The following is an 18837-nucleotide window of genomic DNA, read 5'->3' on the forward strand; positions in this document are numbered from 1 at the left end:
AGCCAGGCATGGTGGTGCACACCTGTAATCCCAGCACTTTGGGAGGCTGAGGCGGGTGGATCACGAGGTCAGGAGATCGAGACCATCTTGACCAACATGGTGAAACCTTGTCTTTACTAAAAATACAAAAAATTAGCTGGGCATGGTGGCAGGCGCCTGTAATCCCAGCTACTTGGGAGGCTGAGGCAGAATGCTGTGAACCTGGGAGGTGGAGCTTTCAGTAAGCCGAGATCACGCCACTGCACTCCAACCTGGGCGACAGAGCAAGACTCTGTCTCAAAAAAAAAAAAAAAAAAGCCAGGCATGGTGGTCCACACCTGTGATCCCAGCTACTCAGGAGGCTGAGGCAGAAGAATTGCTTGACTAGGAGGTGGAGGTTGCAGTTAGCCAAGATTGCATCATTACACTCTAGCTTGGGCAACAGAGCAAGACTCCATCTCAAAAAAAAAAAGTCTCAAAAAAATATATAGAAAAGAAAGAAATTGGGAAGACAGATCAACTCTACCAGGGCAAGAGACTAGGAGATGACCAAGGACAAGTCCTTGGTTTCTTCAGCAGGAAGAGGGACCTCATATGGCAAAATACAATGAAACAGGAAAAATGTTCATGGAATCTAAGGCAGAGAAAGTTTCAAAAGTTGAGAACTGATTAACACATCAAATGTGGGAGAAAGACCCAATAAAATAGGAATGAAAGCTATTCCTTGAATTGAGCATTAGGAAGTCACTGATACCCTCAGGCAGGGCACTCAGTAGGGTGGTGGAAGGGGCAGCCAGGTGACCAGGTGCCTGCAGGAGGCCCCATGACCTCTCCTACCTTCCAACCTGTGCACGTGCCTCTGTCTCCTCTGCCCCTCATTTGCAGACCTACTCTGGATCCAGAGGATCTGCCAAGCTTGGCTGCACCTCCCCACCTAACCAGGAAGGATGGAGGATGGGGCCCATGGGGGCAGGTGGGGGGTGCAGAGACCAGACCTTGCTGGGTTTATTAATTCGAGTCCTAATGGGTGTACAGGGACTCCATCTTCTGCATCCAGTACAACATCCGCTCTTTTATGAACGTCAAGCACTGGCCCTGGATGAACCTGTTCTTCAAAATCAAGCCCCTGCTGAAGAGTGCAGAGGCCGAGAAGGAGATGGCCACCATGAAGGAAGACTTCGAGAGGACCAAGGAAGAACTGGCCCGATCCGAGGCTCGCCGGAAGGAGCTGGAGGAGAAAATGGTCTCCCTGCTGCAGGAAAAGAATGACCTCCAATTGCAGGTCCAGTCTGTAAGTACCTCCTACTTAAGAACGCAAAACACAGATTCTGGAGGACAGAAAAGGGGGAGGAAGGTTGAGGGCACCATCAGGTGTCTATTCAAGAGACAGTGGTGCCACCCAGTGGTTGTATGGAGTATTGCTTGTAAAAGGATGCCTGGTCCCGGGCTTCGCCAAAGCAGTGAGTGCCAGAAATTATGTCTGCAAAGAGAATCTGTGCTCTGATTTGTCCCCGACATCACAGAATTAGATATATTTTGCTGTGGGCATGAGGGATATATATGTGTCATACGTATATGCACCACACCTTTTAAACAATACGAATAAAAATAAATAATCAAAATTAACCCAATTCAAAGTCCCAAGAGTAATTGTCCATATATGATTTACAATAATACGTAAAAAGTACTTTAGGCCAGGCGCGGTGGCTCACGCCTGTAAGCCCAACACTTTGGGTGGCCGAGGTGGGAGGATCGCTCGAGCTCAGGAGTTCAAGACCAGCCTGGGTATCATGGCAAAACCCCATCTCTATTAAAAAAAATTCTAAAAGCTAGCCAGCCATGGTGGTGCATGTCTCTAGTCCAAGATACTCAGAAGGCTGAGGTGGGAGGATCACCTGAGCCCAGGCGGTTGAGGCTGCAGTGAGCTGAGAACATGCCACTGCACTCCAGCCTGGGCAACATAGTGAGACCCCGATCTCAAAAAAAAAAAAAAAAGTGCTTTAAACATACATAATTTTATCAAAGAAATGGGAGGATATAGGCTGGACGTGGTGGCTCATGCCTGTAATCCCAGCACTTTGGGAGACTGAGGTAGGTGGATCACAAGGTCAGGAGATCAAGACCATCCTGGCTAACATGGTGAAACTCCATCTCTACTAAAAATACAAAAAAAAAAAATTAGCCAGGTGTGGTGGCACACACCGGTAGTCCCAGCTACTCGGGAGGCTGAACAGGAGAATCGCTTGAACCCGGGAGGTGGAAGTTGCAGTGAGCCAAGATCACGCCACTGCACTCCAGCCTGGCGACAGAGCAAGATTCCATCTCAAAAAAAAAAAAAAAAAAGAAAAGAAAAGAAAAAAGAAAAGAAATGGGGCAGTATAATTGCCTCTTTCACAGAGTGAAGACATTTATAATTTTCCCTTTTTAATAAACCTCCAAATACTTTTACCTTTTGTTTTTTATGCAGAGCATTTTCCACTCCCCTTTTCACGTGATTTCCCAACCCCTATAGTGAGTTAACAGGAGCACTTTCCCAGGCACAGCAGGCAAGAGAACAGTTCTTGGAACCAGATAACTGGGTTTCTATCCCAGATGTTCCACCTGAGAGCCGCGTGACCTTGGGCGAGCTATGTATCCTCTTTGTGCTTCCGTTGTCTCATCTGTAAAATGGGCATAGTCACAGTACTCACCTCATCCAGCTGTTGAAGAATGAACAGTTAATGCCTGTAAAATGCCTAGCACACAGCTCATGTTTATAGATGTTCAATAAACATTAGCACATGTGCCAGTCTCCTCCCACGCATTACCCTGCAGTATGTGTCTTAAAATACTCTTAGGCCGGGCGCGGTGGCTCAAGCCTGTAATCCCAGCACTTTGGGAGGCCGAGACGGGTGGATCACAGGGTCAGGAGATCGAGACCATCCTGGCTAACCCGGTGAAACCCCGTCTCTACTAAAAAATACAAAAAACTAGCCGGGCGAGGTGGCAGGCACCTGTAGTCCCAGCTACTCGGGGGGCTGAGGCAGGAGAATGGCGCAAACCCAAAAAAAGGCGGAGCTTGCAGTGAGCCGAGATCCGGCCACTGCACTCCAGTTTGGGTGACAAAGTGAGACTCCGTCTCTAAAAAAAAAAAAAAACTCAGCCGGGCAAAGTGGCTCATGCCTGNGTCAGGAGATCGAGACCATCCTGGCTAACCCGGTGAAACCCCGTCTCTACTAAAAAATACAAAAAACTAGCCGGGCGAGGTGGCAGGCACCTGTAGTCCCAGCTACTCGGGGGGCTGAGGCAGGAGAATGGCGCAAACCCAAAAAAAGGCGGAGCTTGCAGTGAGCCGAGATCCGGCCACTGCACTCCAGTTTGGGTGACAAAGTGAGACTCCGTCTCTAAAAAAAAAAAAAAACTCTTATATGGGCCAGGCACGGTGGCTCATGCCTGTAATCCCAGCGCTTTGGGAGGCTGAGGCAGGTGGATCATGAGGTCAAGAGATCAAGACCATCCTGGCCAACATGGTGAAATCCCGTCTCTTCTAAAAATACAGAAATTAGCCGGGCATGGTGGTACACACCTGCAGTCCCAGCTACTCAGGAGGCTGAGGCAGGAGAATCACTTGAATCCAGGAGGCGGAGGTTGCAGTGAGCTGAGATTGCGCCACTACACTCCAGCCTGGGAGACACAGTGAGACTCTGTCTCAAAAAATAAATAAATAAATACTCTTATATGGGAAGATATAGCCCGATTTAGAACAGAAGTAGCTGATGTTGGTCTGTCCAAGAGACTCACTGCAGGATCTTCTAGGACATATGTATTCAATCACGAATTCTTGGGTGTTTTTAATTTTCTGTTCTGTGGTTCAAGGAGACACAGCTAAGGAGACACAGGAAGAACTTTTCCATTGAAAGGGCAAGGCCTGGTGGCTCCTGCCTGCGATCCCAACACTTTCAGAAGCCAAGGCAGGAGGATCACTAGAGCTCAGAAGCTCGAGACCAGCCTGGGCAACATAGTGGGACCTTATCTCTAGAACATAAATCAATACATACATTTAAAAACAAATTTAATGGAAGTTAAAAGATAGTAATGTTTTGAAACAATTTTGTCAGCTTGAGATAACATGGAGTAGATGAGTCATTTGCCAACTGGTGGTAGCAGGAAGAGTGAGATGAACAGCAGTTCAAATGTGGCAAATTTCCAGACGCTTCATTCTTTAAAATGAACTTGTAACTTCACAAAACCCTCTGTTTGAAATTATAAGTGAGGCCAGGCATGGGGGCGCACACTTGTAGTCCCAGCACTTTGGGAGGCTGAGGCAGGAGGATCACTTGAGGCTAAAATTTGAGACAAGCCTGGGCAACACATTGAGACCCCATCTGTACACACACACAAAAAGAAGCCAGTCATGATGGCACATACCTTGTAGTTCCAGCTACTTGGGAGGCTGAGGTGGGAGGATCACTTGAGCACAGGAGTGTGAGGCTGCAGTGGGCTGCCTCACACCACTGCACTTCAGCTTTGGCAACAGAGCAAGACCTTGTCTCTAAAGAAATAAATGGACAAATTATTATATGTGAATTTCTATAAGCAATGTCCTTGGTAGTTAAAAACAAACAAAAAAACAGCATGTATACTGACCAGGTGCAGTGACTCACGCCTGTAATCCCAGCACTTTGGGAGACCGAGGCAGAAGGATCACCTGAGGTCAGGAGTTTGAGACCAGCCTGGCCAACATGGTGAAATCCCATCTCTACAAAAATTACAAAGATTAGCCAGGTGTGGTAGAACATGCCTGTAATCCCAGCAACTAGGTACTACAATCGCTGGAACCTGGGAGGCAGGGTTGCAGTGAGCCAAGATCGTTCCACCACACTCCAGCCTGGGCCACACAGCAACACTCCATCTAAAAAGAAAAAAAATGTGTTTATGGGTGATATCTAAGTTTATGTACACGTATGTGTGCAGCGTGTGCACATGTGCGTGCATGTGTGTGCATGACCCATTTCTTGGCTTAGGCGTAGATAATGGGCTTTAAGAGGGTGATACCCTTCCTTTGTAGCATTTTCAAAGAGGCCAATCAAAACATAAAATGACCTGGTTCTTTCAGGAAACAGAAAATCTGATGGACGCTGAGGAACGGTGTGAAGGACTCATCAAAAGCAAGATCCTACTGGAAGCAAAAGTCAAGGAGCTGACTGAGAGACTGGAAGAGGAAGAGGACATGAATTCTGAACTGGTTGCCAAGAAGAGGAATCTGGAAGACAAATGCTGCTCTCTCAAGAGAGACATTGATGACCTGGAGCTGACCTTGACGAAAGTTGAAAAGGAGAAGCATGCCACAGAGAACAAGGTGCGCAAACCCAAGGGATTCCCGCACTGTCTTAACTAGGTTTCTCTCTCTGTCTGTAAGGAGGAGAAAGGGTGGCGCAGGAGTCCAGTCAATACAACATTGCACAGAAATGAGAGGCTGGAGTCAAGGAGCAGGGTAGTTAAGTCCCAACAAGTTCTGTCCCCTGCCGTCTTTTCTGTCCCATAGGTTCTTCTCCTCCTCCTCCTCCTCCTTCATCTTGTTCTTTTTTTTTTTTTTGTGAGACAGAGTCTTGCTCTGTCACCCAGGCAGATCTCGCTACAGTGGCACGATCTCAGCTCAATGCAACCTCCGCCTCCCGAGTTCAAGCAATTCTCCTGCCTCAGCTTCCCAAGTAGCTGGGATTACAGGCGCACACCACCATGCCCAGCTAATTTTTTGTATTTTTAGTAGAGATGGGGTTTCACCATGTGGGCCAAGCTGGTCTCGAACTCCTGACCTCAGGTGATCCACCTGCCTCGGCCTCTCAAAGTGCTGGGATTACAGGTGTGAGCCACTGCGCCCGACCCCATAGACTCTTCTCAAACCTCCATGACTGTATCACAAACTTCTAGCATTTCGTTGAGGGGAAGGACTGTTTCATATTCTTCATTTCCCATAGCACCAAGCACAGGGATTGCAAACAAGAAGACCTACAGGGGCCAGGCAGATAGTGAAGGAGGCAGAAGACTGGATAACACCAAGGATTGACTGAGAGGAGCGGGTACCGGCAGAACAGAGACTGATGCAGCCTTTGGGAAAGTCATTTGGAATGACTTAGTCGAATTAAGAATCCAGATACCCTATGACCCAGCAATTCTGCTCCTGGGTGTATAGATCAAGGAATTCTTCCAACTTTCTACAAGGCGACATGTCCTAGGGTGTTTGTGGTGGCATTGCTTGTGGGAGACAGCTGGAGGCAGTGCCAGGGTCCACCATGGGGAAAACGGAGAGATAACATGTAGTAGACACACACCAGGGAGCACTACGTAGCCATTAGGAACAATGGGTTGTGCACAGCAAATATTAAATACTGCTAAGTGGTGAGAAAATGTAAGAAAATGAAATATAGGGCCAGGCATGGTGGCTCACGCCTGTAATCCCAGCACTTTGGAAGGCCAAGGGGGGCGGATCATGAAGTCAGGAGATCGAGACCATCCTGGCTAACACGGTGAAACCCCGTCTGTATGAAAAATACAAAAATTATCTGGGCATGGTGGCGGGTGCCTGTATTCCCAGCTACTTGGGAGGCTGAGGCAGGAGAATCACTCAAACCTGGGAGGCAGAGATTGCAGTGAGCCGAGATCGCACCACTGCATTCCAGCCTGGGTGACAGAGCGAGACTCATCTCAAAAAAAAAAAAAGAAAAGAAAAAGAAAATGAAGTATACAGCATAATAGCATTTATGTGGACAAAAATCATATGCACACAACACAACGACATACATTTCAACAACAATATGCAAAACCACTTACATGATTCACATCAGAATGGGTTGCCCATGAGGTGGGCTAAGGGATGTGAACTGCTGAGCATAAGAGACAATGACAGTTGACACTCAGAGTCAGTGTTGGATAGACGCTGGGAGTAACGGAAAAAGACACTCGGAAGGGCTGGGGACTGTGGCGAACTGAAGAGCTCTTGCCCTGTCCACAGAAGGCAGCGGTGACTCAGCCCCAGTCAACTGTTGTCAGCGGGGAATGGGACTCCAGCATTTTCAGAACTTCTGGTTTTCCATGAGAAGCCAGAAATCCAAGTTTTACGTGAAGTCTCATTTTTTTCAATGTTGATAACATTTTAAAAACTACAGACCAGGCGCAGTGGCTCATGCCTGTAATCCCAACACTTTGGGAAGCCAAGGCAGGTAGATCACAAGGTCAGGAGATCGAGACCATCCTGCCTAACACAATGAAACCCCATCTCTACTAAAAATACAAAAAATTAGCCAGGTGTGGTGGTGGGCGCCTGTAGTCCCAGCTACTTGGGAGGCTGAGGCAGGAGAATGGTGTGAACCCAGAAGGCGGAGCTTGCAGTAAGCAGAGATTGAGCCACTGCACTCCAGCCTGGGCAACAGAGAGAGATTCCATCTCAAAAACAAAAACAAAAAACAAACAAACAAACAAAAACTACTGTAACATTGTAAATAATAACATTGTAAACTACTATGTGGACTAAAGAAAATATGGCTAGATTCAGCCCATAGATTAGGAGTTAGCAACTTCTGATCTGAAGGCCTGTTGGATGTGGAAAAAGTTTCACTTACTTCCTTCAAGTTCCATGTTGGGTGCCCTCCTCCTGCTTCCTGATAACACAGCACTCCTGTTCTGAATTTTCTTTTCTTTTCTTTTCTTGCTTTGCTTGCTTTCTTTCTCTCTCTCTCTCTCTCTTTCTTTCCTGCCTTCCTGCCTCCCTCCCTCCCTCTCTCCTTTTTCCTTCCTTCCTTCCTTCCCTCCCTCCCTCCCTGCTTTCTTTCCTTCCTTCCTTCCCTTCCTTCTTTCCTTCCTTCCTTTCCTTCTTTCCTTCTTTCCTTCCTTCCTTCCTTTCTTTTTCTTTCTTTCTTGACGGAGGCTCACTCTGTCTCCTAGGCTGGAGTGCAATGGTGTCATCTCTGCTCACTGCAAGCTCCGTCTCCCAGGTTCACGCCATTCTCCTGCCTCAGCCTCCCGAGTATCTGCGACTACAGGCGCCCGCCACCACGCCCAGCTAATTTTTTTGTGTTTTTAGTAAAGATGGGGTTTCATAGTGTTAGCCAGGATGGTCTCGATCTCCTGACCTCATGATCTGCCCACCTTGGCCTCCCAAAGTGCAGGGATTACAGGCGTGAGCCACTGCACCTGGCGTGAATTTTCTTGCAGAGCACCTCATGCCTCTCCTCCCCTTCCTGCCTCATTCTAAACCCTATTCAGCCAGCCAGCCTAATAAACACATTTCCACAGACGTATTATGAGCGAATATAGATTGATGTGTTACCCTTCAAAGGTAGCACATTTGCATTTTAACAGTGCCCTTCCTTGTAGAATATAATGCCCTCCTTAAATGAATAATCCTAATGGGAGAATTTGAGGCGCCGTGATAGACCGTTAAGGAAGATAAAGAACTGAGAGTCTGTCCATTCCAGGAGGTAAAAAAGTAATAGCCAAAAAGAAAAGGGAAAGAGGAAAAATGAGCAAAGAAGCAATAACTTTTGTTGATGGAAGCTTCTGGCTTAATGGTTTTCCATATTAAATCAGTGTTGATATTGTCCCAGGTAAAGAATCTTTCCGAAGAAATGACAGCACTTGAAGAAACCATTTCCAAATTGACCAAAGAAAAGAAGTCTCTACAGGAGGCCCATCAGCAAACACTGGATGACCTTCAGGTTGAAGAAGATAAAGTCAATGGTCTAATCAAAATAAATGCCAAGCTTGAACAGCAAACAGATGATGTGAGGATATTTTACTACTATGCTTTAGCATTTATCACTTGTGGAAGCACAGACAAGAGACGGTCTAACTAGGACGCAGGGCTTGAGAGGTCAGACTCTGGAATCAGCATCCCTAAGTTCAGATCTCAGCCCCATCCTGACCCTGAAGGAGTCTGGGATACTAAGCAAGCTGCTTACCCTTGCAAAGCCTCCATTTGTGCCTTGTGAAATGCGATGAAAATAGCTTCATCTCAGAGGGTTTTCACAGAAAGCTCAGCACACAGAAAGTGTTCGGCAAAACATAGCTGCTATTATTGCTCTCATCACCATCATCAGTATTATTAGCATCCACCTGTAGGTCCTTTGGGCTCCAAAACCTCCAATCCTGTGGTAACGTTATTAAAGATGAGTTCCATTTGTGGCCACGAAAATTACTATTTCCACCCCCATCGCATGACGTTATTATTCTTGATGTAAGAGCCACTTTTTTTTTTTTTTTTTTTGAGGCGGAGTCTCACTCTGTCGCCCAGGCTGGAGTGCAGTGGCCAGATCTCAGCTCACTGCAAGCTCCACCTCCTGGGTTTACGCCATTCTACTGCCTCAGCCTCCCGAGTAGCTGGGACTACAGGTGCCCGCCACCTGGCCCGGCTAGTTTTTTTGTATTTTTTTTTTAGTAGAGACGGGGTTTCACCGTGTTAGCCAGGATGGTCTCGATCTCTTGACCTCGTGATCCGCCCGTCTCGGCCTCCCAAAGTGCTGGGATTACAGGCTTGAGCCACTGCGCCCGGCCAAGAGCCACTTTTGAAGTTTTTGGGTTTTAATCATTATTGTGGCTAGAGATTTTCTAGATAACTTTAATGTTTCTGAGCCCAGGGTAGGTGTGCTCCTCCTCTACGCCCCTGTTTCCTGTTCCCATGTGTGCATGTGTGTGTGTGTGCATACACGCACACACACATACACACACATGAATTCCTTGCCTCCCATGGTTGCGTAATGTTAGCAGGGAATGTGTGATGGTGTAGAGCATAGACCTTCACAGTGCTGTCCATAGAAACCCCCATTTGTATTGTCTGTGCAAGAGTGTGCACCCATGAGTACCATACCCCTCCATGGAACATGGTCTGGGCCAGGCCGAGTGGGAATCAGTTGAGAGAGGCACCAGGAGGCCCATGAAGGATCCAGCCCCACCCTGGGTAGCCTTTTCTGGAAGACAGAAGAGAGGGGAGGTAGGGGGCAAGACTTGCTTCCTCCCGGGGCCAGAGGCTTGCAGCCAGCACCCTACAGGAGCCCCAGGAAGCCCCAGGTCACGTGTATGGCTGCGCCCAATGAAAAGAGCAAACACTTCCCCAGCAGGGGCTTACTTTTCTACCTGTGTGTCTTCTCAGCTTGAGGGTTCCTTAGAACAGGAAAAGAAACTGCGGGCGGACCTGGAAAGGGCGAAGAGGAAGCTGGAAGGAGATCTGAAAATGTCCCAGGAATCCATTATGGATCTAGAAAATGACAAGCAGCAAATAGAAGAGAAATTAAAAAAGTAGATATTTCTTTTACCACCTCTGTGTCTCAGCCTAAAAGCCAACTTTCATCCCCTCCAAGAGGCTTGTATCTCATGTTCTTTTTTTAAAATCTATTTGCAGGAAGGAGTTTGAAATCAGTCAGTTACAAGCCAAAATAGATGACGAACAAGTCCACAGTCTGCAGTTTCAAAAGAAGATTAAAGAACTGCAGGTAAAAGCATCAAAACCTTCCCAATCATGACAATCCCTTGCAAGAGTGCCCCTCCTCACTCCTTCCCCATTGTTTCTTTAGCTGCTTCTTTCCTTCCTCCTGCTAAAGCTAGAGAAGATGTCCTGAACTTTCCTTTAGTTTTTGAAAATAATATTTTAATGCTCTGAGTAACCCATAAACATACTTCCTTGCAAAGGCTCAAAATAGGCCCAGTAAAGCTAAATATTATTGATAAGTGTGCTTTGACCACCACCCCTAAGCCTAGTGCCCTCACGGTCTTCTCAAAAGCAATGACCAGTTTCAGTGGGATGTACATCCTTCTGCCTCTTTTGCTATGTGTTTTTGTACACATTTAAGACCCCGAAAATATATAGTATACATGCAGAAAAGGTTCTTGTTTCTTTATATTCTTAGCATAAATATCACACTGAGAGTATCACTCTGCAACTTGCTCCTTTCTTTTGGCAACGTGATCTGCAGAGCTATCCATGATAGACGTAGATTGGTGTCTACCTGCTCCATAGACTTCTAGAACAAGTCTCCATCACAATTGATTTGTGCATTCCCTTATTCATGGACATTTAGGTTGTTTCCAAGTTTTTTCACCAATGTAATGTTATAATGAATTCTTTTTTTGTTGTTTGTTTTCTGAGTCCGAGTCTCTGTCACCCAGGCTGGAGCACAGCAGCGTGATCTCAGCTCACTGCAACCCCCACCTCCCAGGTTCAAGCTGTTCTCCTGCCTCAGCCTCCCGAGTACCTGGGACTACAGGTGGCCTCCACCACACCCGGCTAATTTTTGTATTTTTAGTAGAGGCAGAGTTTCACCATGTTGGCCAGGCTGGTTTCAAACTCCTGACCTCAAATGATCCACCCACCTCGTGCTGCCTACCTGCAATTCCTCAACACCCAGCCCCTCTCAAAGGAGGCTGCCCCCTCCTCCACAATAACAGTCCTGATAGAGTGATCCTTTCAGGCTCGCATAGAAGAGCTGGAGGAGGAAATTGAAGCAGAACACACACTCAGAGCCAAGATTGAGAAGCAGCGCTCAGATCTGGCCCGGGAACTGGAGGAGATCAGTGAGAGGCTGGAAGAAGCCAGTGGGACCACTTCAGCCCAGATTGAGATGAACAAGAAGCGGGAGGCTGAGTTCCAGAAAATGCGCAGGGACCTGGAGGAGGCCACCCTGCAGCATGAAGCCACGGCAGCCACCCTGAGGAAGAAGCACGCAGACAGTGTGGCCGAGCTTGGGGAGCAGATTGACAACCTGCAGCGGGTGAAGCAGAAGCTGGAGAAGGAGAAGAGTGAGCTGAAGATGGAGATCGATGACATGGCCAGCAACATCGAAGCCATCTCCAAGTCAAAGGTACCTGACTGACCCTTCTGCTCTTGGAGAATTCAAGGCAGCCAGGGGCCACCTGCCCCTGGGCATGTGTAATTTGATGCCTCCAAACCACTGCATGTTCTACACTGAAACCCTCTTCCCTATTTCTGCCCGTTTCCAGTTCCTCAAATTCACTCACGTCCTTTGTCTTATCTATTTGGGCTGCTGTAACAAAATATTTTAGAGTGGGTAATTTATAAACAACAGAAATGTATTGCTCACAATTTTGGAGGCCGGGAAGTCCAAGATCAAAGTGCCAGCAAATTCGGTGTCTGCTGAAGGTCTGTTCCTTACAGATGGTGCCTTCTCATTGCATCCTCATGTGGTAGAAGGGGTGCACAAGTTTTCTCAGGCCTCTATTATAAGAACACTAATCCCATTCATAAGGACTCCACCCCTGTGACCTTATCACCTCCCAAAAGCCCCACCCCCCGACACCACTGGACTAGAAATTATGAATTTTGGGGAGACACAAACTTTAAGACCAAAGCATCAAGACCACTTGATTCAAGCACAGTTGGATGATCTGGTGCCACTATTTCACTCTTGTTCCCCAGGCTGGATCGCAGTGGTGCCATCTCAGCTCACTGCAACCTCTACCTCCCAGGTTCAAGCAATTCTCCTGCCTCAGCCTCCCAAGTAGCTGGGATTACAGGCACCCGCCAGCACGCCCGGCTAATTTTTGTATTTTTGGTAGAGATGGGGTTTCACCATGTTGGCCAGGCTGGTCTTGAACTCCTGGCTTCAGGTGATCCACCCACCTCGGCCTCCCAAAGTGCTGGGATTACAGGCATGAGCCACTGTGCCTGGACGACTGGGACTCTTTAAGAAAAAAGTATACAAACTTATGAAAATTAGGCATGAAAGTTAATATTTATGATGACACAAAAGTGTCGCAGGTTACCTTGAAGACTCAAGTTCTTTTCTCCTGAGGCCTCTTTGGGCCATTTGCCAGAAATGCCTTCTAGAATATCTTCTGCTTGGGTTGGCTCCTCTTCCCTCAAACCTTCTGCAGCTCCCAGACTCTCTGGGGTCCATGCAAACGCGGGCCCTGAAGCTTATTTCACAAGCTTCATAGTGAATCCACCTCTGTGCATGACCTCAAAGCAAAGCATTCCTCGTGGAGCATGTGTGCTTCCCGATTTAACACCTGCCCTCCTTGCAGGGTGCTCTGAGCTGTACTAGGAGCTATTTGGCTGGGCTGGAAGAAGCAGTGGTGACCCTAGAAGTGGGGCTGTGGGCCTCTCACCGAGGATTTCCCAGAAGGTCAGGGCATCTGTCCAGAAAAGGAAGGGAGATGTGGATCAGAGAACTAGCGTGGTCTCTCCAGCGCCCTCTGCTGCCAGTGTTTAGGGTCTGCGTCGACACTGTCTTGTTTTCCCTTGATTGCTTTTTCACTCCCCGACTGCAGCCTCCGGCTGCGAGTGATGACTCCTTTTCTCCTTCTTTCCTGTTTTCCCATTTGTTTGCCCTTTTTCCCTTTCTTGGTTTTCTTTCTTCCTCTAAGAACTTGGGTTTGTATATGTTCCCCTCCCACACCTCTCTCTCTGCGAGCCAGGCCAGCCTGCAGGGGAAGGTGGGTAGGAAGAGCCTCCAGCAGCCCCCACGCACCATGCCGATAAACAGCCCCCACTCCAGCCTCCCTCTCTCCAGAATTGCCGTGTGCTGCTCTGTTCTCAATTTTAACATCCAGGGGAAGCAGCACTTCATGTTTCTTTACGCTTTTTCAGTTGTCCCCTTTGACGTCTCTTCTTGCAAGTCGCCATCGCTTTTCAACCCTCCCTGCTTTGATTCCTTCATGCTTGCGTGTCATCTTCTCAAAGAGATCCTAAGCTCCTCCAGGACTCCCCTGGAATCAGTATCCCTGCTTCCTCCACTGCCAGCTCATACTTCGTATTCTAAGGAAAAACATATGCTCCATACGTTTTATTTTCTATTTTATGGAGCAGCAGGAGGAGAGAAAGGTCAACACACATAAGGGTTTTGAACAAACTTCACAAAAATACAGGCCAACTGGAGGCTGGGGAGGTGAATCCCTTCATACCACCTCCACCATCGGGAACCTTTTGTGTTATTGAACGAAATGCTTAACACTGTCATCTGAATATATTGCTTGCAAATATTCACAGGCTTGTATTGCTTGCAATTATTCACATATTACTTATATTACAAGAGGATCCCAAGGATCCACTTAAAAGTGGCATCTTCTCAAAGGGTTGTTTACAAATCATTAAATACTTACCTACCAAAAACAGATGTTCCAAGCGATTGGTGATTGAGCTGCATTCACAAATCTGAAATGATTATGATTCTTTTTTTATTTTTATTTTTTTGAGATGGAGTTTCACTCTTGCTGCCCAGGCTGGAGTGCAATGGCATGATCTCGGCTCACTGCAACCTCCGCCTCCTGGGTTCAAGCGATTCTCCTGCCTCAGTCTCCCGAGTAGCTGGGATTACAAGTGCCTGCCACTATGCCCAGCTAATGTTTGTATTTTTAGTACAGATGGGGTTTCACCATGTCGGTCAGGCTGGTGTTAAACTCCTGACCTCAGGGATCCACCCGCCTCGGCCTCCCAAAGTGCTGGGATATAGGCGTGAGTCACTGCGCCCAGTCAATTATGATTTTTTTAAACTGACTTTTTTTTTGGTTCTGTATTTGTATTTTTATTTTACCTGACAAGAAGCTAAACGATCACACTGTTCAGTTCAATGCTGGGCACTAGGAATCCATTTTTTCCCATTCATGGTGACTTTCTGTTTGTTAAAGAGTAACATAGAAAGAACGTGCCGGACGGTAGAAGACCAATTTAGTGAAATCAAAGCCAAGGACGAGCAACAGACACAGTTGATCCATGATCTGAACATGCAGAAAGCAAGACTACAGACCCAGAATGGTGAGAATGGGCAGGGCTCTGGGGTCCAGCCGGGCCATGGGAGAGGGTGGTCGATAACACTGACATGGGGGCCACATCTGTTTGGCAGGGGAGCTGAGCCACCAAGTGGAAGAGAAGGAGTCTCTGATTTCACAGCTGACCAAAAGCAAGCAGGCCCTCACCCAGCAGCTGGAGGAGCTTAAGAGGCAAATGGAAGAAGAAACAAAGGTAAAGATATAGAGTCAGATTGAACCTGAGAAACCAGGCTGTATGACCACTTCACCTGTGAAGCTGGTTGGAGCAGTGCTACATCAAGAAACCTGCTGTGGCCGGGCACAGTGGCTCACGCCTCTAATCCCAGCACTTTGGAAGGCTGAGGCGGGTGGATCACGAGATCAGGAGTTCAAGGCCAGCCTGGCCAAGATGGTGAAACCCCATCTCTACTAAAAATACAAAAAAAAAAATTAGCTGGGAGTAGTGGCAGGTGCCTGTAATCCCAGCTACTCGGGAGGCTGAGGCAAAGAATTCCTTGAACCCGGGAGGCGGAGGGTGCAGTGAGCCGAGATCACGCCACTGCACTCCAGCCTGGAAGACAGAGCAAGACTCCGCTAAAAAAAAAAAAAAAAAAGAAAGAAAGAAAAGAAGAAACCTGTTGCTTCTCCTGTCTGCCTTGCAGCATGATGCGAACCTGTCCTTTAAGGTTAGAGGACCTTGGCATTAGATTTCCTTCTTCAGGGATAGGAAACCATACCCATGGTGGTCCATGCCCTAGGCTCCTCTGTCCCCCACAGGGTAGTCTGAGAAACTCCCCTCTCCAGCCAGGGCACCTCCTCCCGATCACTGTACACACTTGACCATTCTGCCCAGCAATTCATCCTGGCCACTTGAAATCCCTTCCTCTTTCTTCTTCATTATTCCTGGTGTGTCACCTCCTATACCATCTGATTTCAAGCTACCCTCCTCCAAAAAGACTCCATGGTTTTGGGAGCACCCGGGAGACAGTTGCATAAACATGAACATCATCGCCTTCTTGATTTCAAGATCTAGATACTATGTTTATAATATGTGTCTCCCCACAGATCTGTAATCTCATAGAGGGCAAGAATAATTTGTCCTCACTGTACCTACTTTGCCCAGAAGAACAGTGCACACAGTAGGTGCTTGTTGCTGCCAATTCGTGTTCAAGTATCAGAATAGGGAACCAAGAGTCCAAAAAACTGCATGAATGGAATTCCGAGGTTGCTGTACGCTGGCTAAGACTTATAGGGCAATCTTCTGGAATTTTCCCAAACTCCACCTTTTTCTTCTGAAAAAGGACAAGCGCCATATTTGTCTCCCATCTTTCTGTTCTATGGTGAAGATCTTTGGTAGATGAGGGGGGGCAGGGGGAAGTGGTGAGAACCCAAGCCTGAACAAGTACTGAGGAGGGCCACTGCAGGAGGAGCGGGCTGTCCTTTGGCCAGGATACAGCAACACCTGTTTTCCTTCTTAGGCAAAGTTTCTCATTTATTGACCTTTTTTTTTTTTTGAGACGGAGTTTCACTGTTGTTGCCCAGGCTGGAGTGCAATGGTGCAATCTTGGTTCACCGCAACCTCTGCTTCCTGGGTTCAAGCGATTCTCCTGCCTCAGCTTCCCAAGTAGCTGGGATTACAGGCATGGGCCACCACGCCCGGCTAATTTTGTATTTTTGGTAGTAACAGGGTTTCTCCATGTTGGTCAGGCTGGTCTCAAATTCTCGACCTCAGGTGATCCGCCCGTCTCGGCCTCCCAAAGTGCTGGGATTACAGGCATGAGCCACCACGCCTGGCCTACTGCATTTTTAAAAAGATGAAAATGTACAGATTACTAAAGTGGGCTGACAGAACTCTCTTTGATGGCGGCACCAGAGGGCGTCTTGTGGCCATTATAGTCGGAGCTAAACTGTTGCCCTTCCATCCCTCCACATGGGAGGGAATGAGGGACACATGCCACTAGGCATGTCTTCTCTGCCTAGGAGGAGGAAGTCGGGCCGTGGAAACAGCAAAGCTCACATCAGCAGTCCCCAGTGTGGGGACACAGCCCACTGGTGACATCAAAAGATGCTTTCAGGCTTCTCCTGGTCACAGCATTCCGTACCATTGCATCAAGTAGCGAGAAAATTCTTCCCTTTTTAATTGTTCCAAACCTTCTGATTCTATCAAGGAAAAGGCCTCAGCGTGAACCATACTTCCTTAGCATTTGCTTACTTACCCTATTAAGAAATAGGGGGTAGACCCCAGGCATGGAGTCCCAGCAGGCAACAGTACCTAGTTAGACGTGATAACATTGCTTTATTTCCATTGCACTGATGGTTACCTTCTGTTTCTGGCAAATGTCAGTGGTTTTCCACTTACTGTCCTGTAACAGTTTACTCTTTTATTAAATATATTTAAATACAATTAAGGAGTCCACTTGAAAAACATTAAATAAACCAGGTGATATGCTGATATGGCAAATTTGGTGAAAACAGTATAGGGATAATTCAAGCTGGGGAAAAGCTATTTAAATGAAAATACCTGAACTTGGAAAAGCATCAAATGTTTTTGCAATTTGTCACCACTGTCATTCCCAGGCCAAGAACGCCCTGGCACACGCCCTGCAGTCCTCTCGCCACGACTGTGACCTGCTGCGGGAACAGTATGAGGAGGAGCAGGAAGCTAAGGCCGAGCTGCAGAGGGCGCTGTCCAAGGCCAACAGTGAGGTTGCTCAGTGGAGGACCAAATACGAGACGGACGCCATCCAGCGCACAGAGGAGCTGGAGGAGGCCAAGTAGGGACTCCAGGGTGGCAATAGCAGAGGGAGCCTGAGGGCACAAGCCAAGGGACCAGGAGTCTTCGTATCTTGAGAGATTGTCTCTTTCCTGCCCATGCCTTGTGGTTTCTGAAACATTCAGATTGTGCCCCCCACCCTCTGGGGGTCTCCCTGTCCTTCTTCTTGGAAACTGTCCATTCCACCTAGCTCCCTGCGGGGGGTCCTTAGGGACCTGCTTTGCCACCAAGCATTTTGAGACTCTCCCAGTGACACCTGGATCCTCTCCACTCACCAAATCCTAGGTCTTGGTGTCATCAAACATCAATCCCTTCCATGCTATTCATTTCTCTTCCCATCTGACAGTTACCTTCTGAAATATTCCACCTTTGCCAAGGGGGGAAAAAATCTGGTTTTTGTAGGAAAAAACTGGCCCAGAGGCTCCAGGAAGCAGAAGAGAACACAGAGACCGCGAACTCCAAGTGCGCATCCTTAGAGAAAACCAAGCAGAGGCTGCAGGGAGAGGTGGACGATCTGATGCTGGATCTGGAGCGCTCCCACACTGCCTGTGCCACCCTGGACAAGAAGCAGAGGAACTTTGACAAGGTCCTTCCCCAGCCACTTTCTTTGTGAAGAAGGCATGGGGATGATTCAAATTGGGGAAATGCTATTTACATGAATATACCTGAATTTGGAAAACGGTCAAATGTTTTGCAGTGGCAGTGGTGAAAACAACAGTTTCACACTTAGATGTGTGAGATACCTGCACATCCTACAAGGCCCCCAGTTGGAGCATCATTTCCCAGTTTGGGGGACTTGAGGTGTCTCTTGACTACTGTGACAGTCCCTCCAAAGGCAATTTTGTTTTCAGTGAAAGCTAATTCAGTTCCATTGAGATCGTAATGTCTGTGAGAACACAGCAGAGGGCCTGCGGGAATATCACAGTTTGGGGTCCCAGATCTAGAAAGTGCTCCTCCTCTTTCTTCAGTCCCTAAGGATGCAAGTGCAAAACGTTGGTGTTACTGACAGCCGTTGTTTGCATGAACTCTTCTGAGTCATCCCTGCTTTTTGCTTCTCCTATGTCCCTTTGTTATCTCCCAGGTCCTTGCAGAGTGGAAGCAAAAGCTGGACGAAAGCCAGGCTGAGTTGGAAGCTGCTCAGAAGGAGTCCAGGTCACTCAGCACCGAACTCTTCAAGATGAGGAACGCCTACGAGGAGGTGGTGGACCAGTTAGAGACACTGAGGCGGGAGAACAAAAATCTACAAGGTGAGCTCTCTCCACCACCGGTGTGTGCTACGTCCCCCTCTCCTCCTGCCAACCCCTTCCCCATTTGGTCACAGCCATCTCCAGACGCCTTCTTCCCACTGCCCC

General features: G+C 47.7%; 1 protein-coding gene across 1 annotated transcript in view; it reads left to right on the top strand.

Annotated features, from left to right (window-relative positions):
• The window catches only part of MYH13 (myosin heavy chain 13), a 67845-nt gene that overhangs the window by 37769 nt on the left and 11239 nt on the right, over positions 1 to 18837 (top strand). The window contains exons 20-30 of the mRNA XM_017849252.1: positions 1015 to 1270; positions 5075 to 5317; positions 8562 to 8738; positions 10103 to 10248; positions 10352 to 10442; positions 11418 to 11807; positions 14593 to 14719; positions 14808 to 14926; positions 17290 to 17486; positions 17888 to 18071; positions 18567 to 18732. Coding sequence (XP_017704741.1) covers positions 1015 to 1270; positions 5075 to 5317; positions 8562 to 8738; positions 10103 to 10248; positions 10352 to 10442; positions 11418 to 11807; positions 14593 to 14719; positions 14808 to 14926; positions 17290 to 17486; positions 17888 to 18071; positions 18567 to 18732 — 2096 coding nt within the window. The remainder of the gene's footprint in view (positions 1 to 1014; positions 1271 to 5074; positions 5318 to 8561; positions 8739 to 10102; positions 10249 to 10351; positions 10443 to 11417; positions 11808 to 14592; positions 14720 to 14807; positions 14927 to 17289; positions 17487 to 17887; positions 18072 to 18566; positions 18733 to 18837) is intronic.

Source organism: Rhinopithecus bieti, unplaced genomic scaffold (genome assembly GCF_001698545.2).
Source record: "Rhinopithecus bieti isolate Rb0 unplaced genomic scaffold, ASM169854v2 scaffold_31527, whole genome shotgun sequence".
Lineage (NCBI taxonomy): Eukaryota > Metazoa > Chordata > Mammalia > Primates > Cercopithecidae > Rhinopithecus > Rhinopithecus bieti.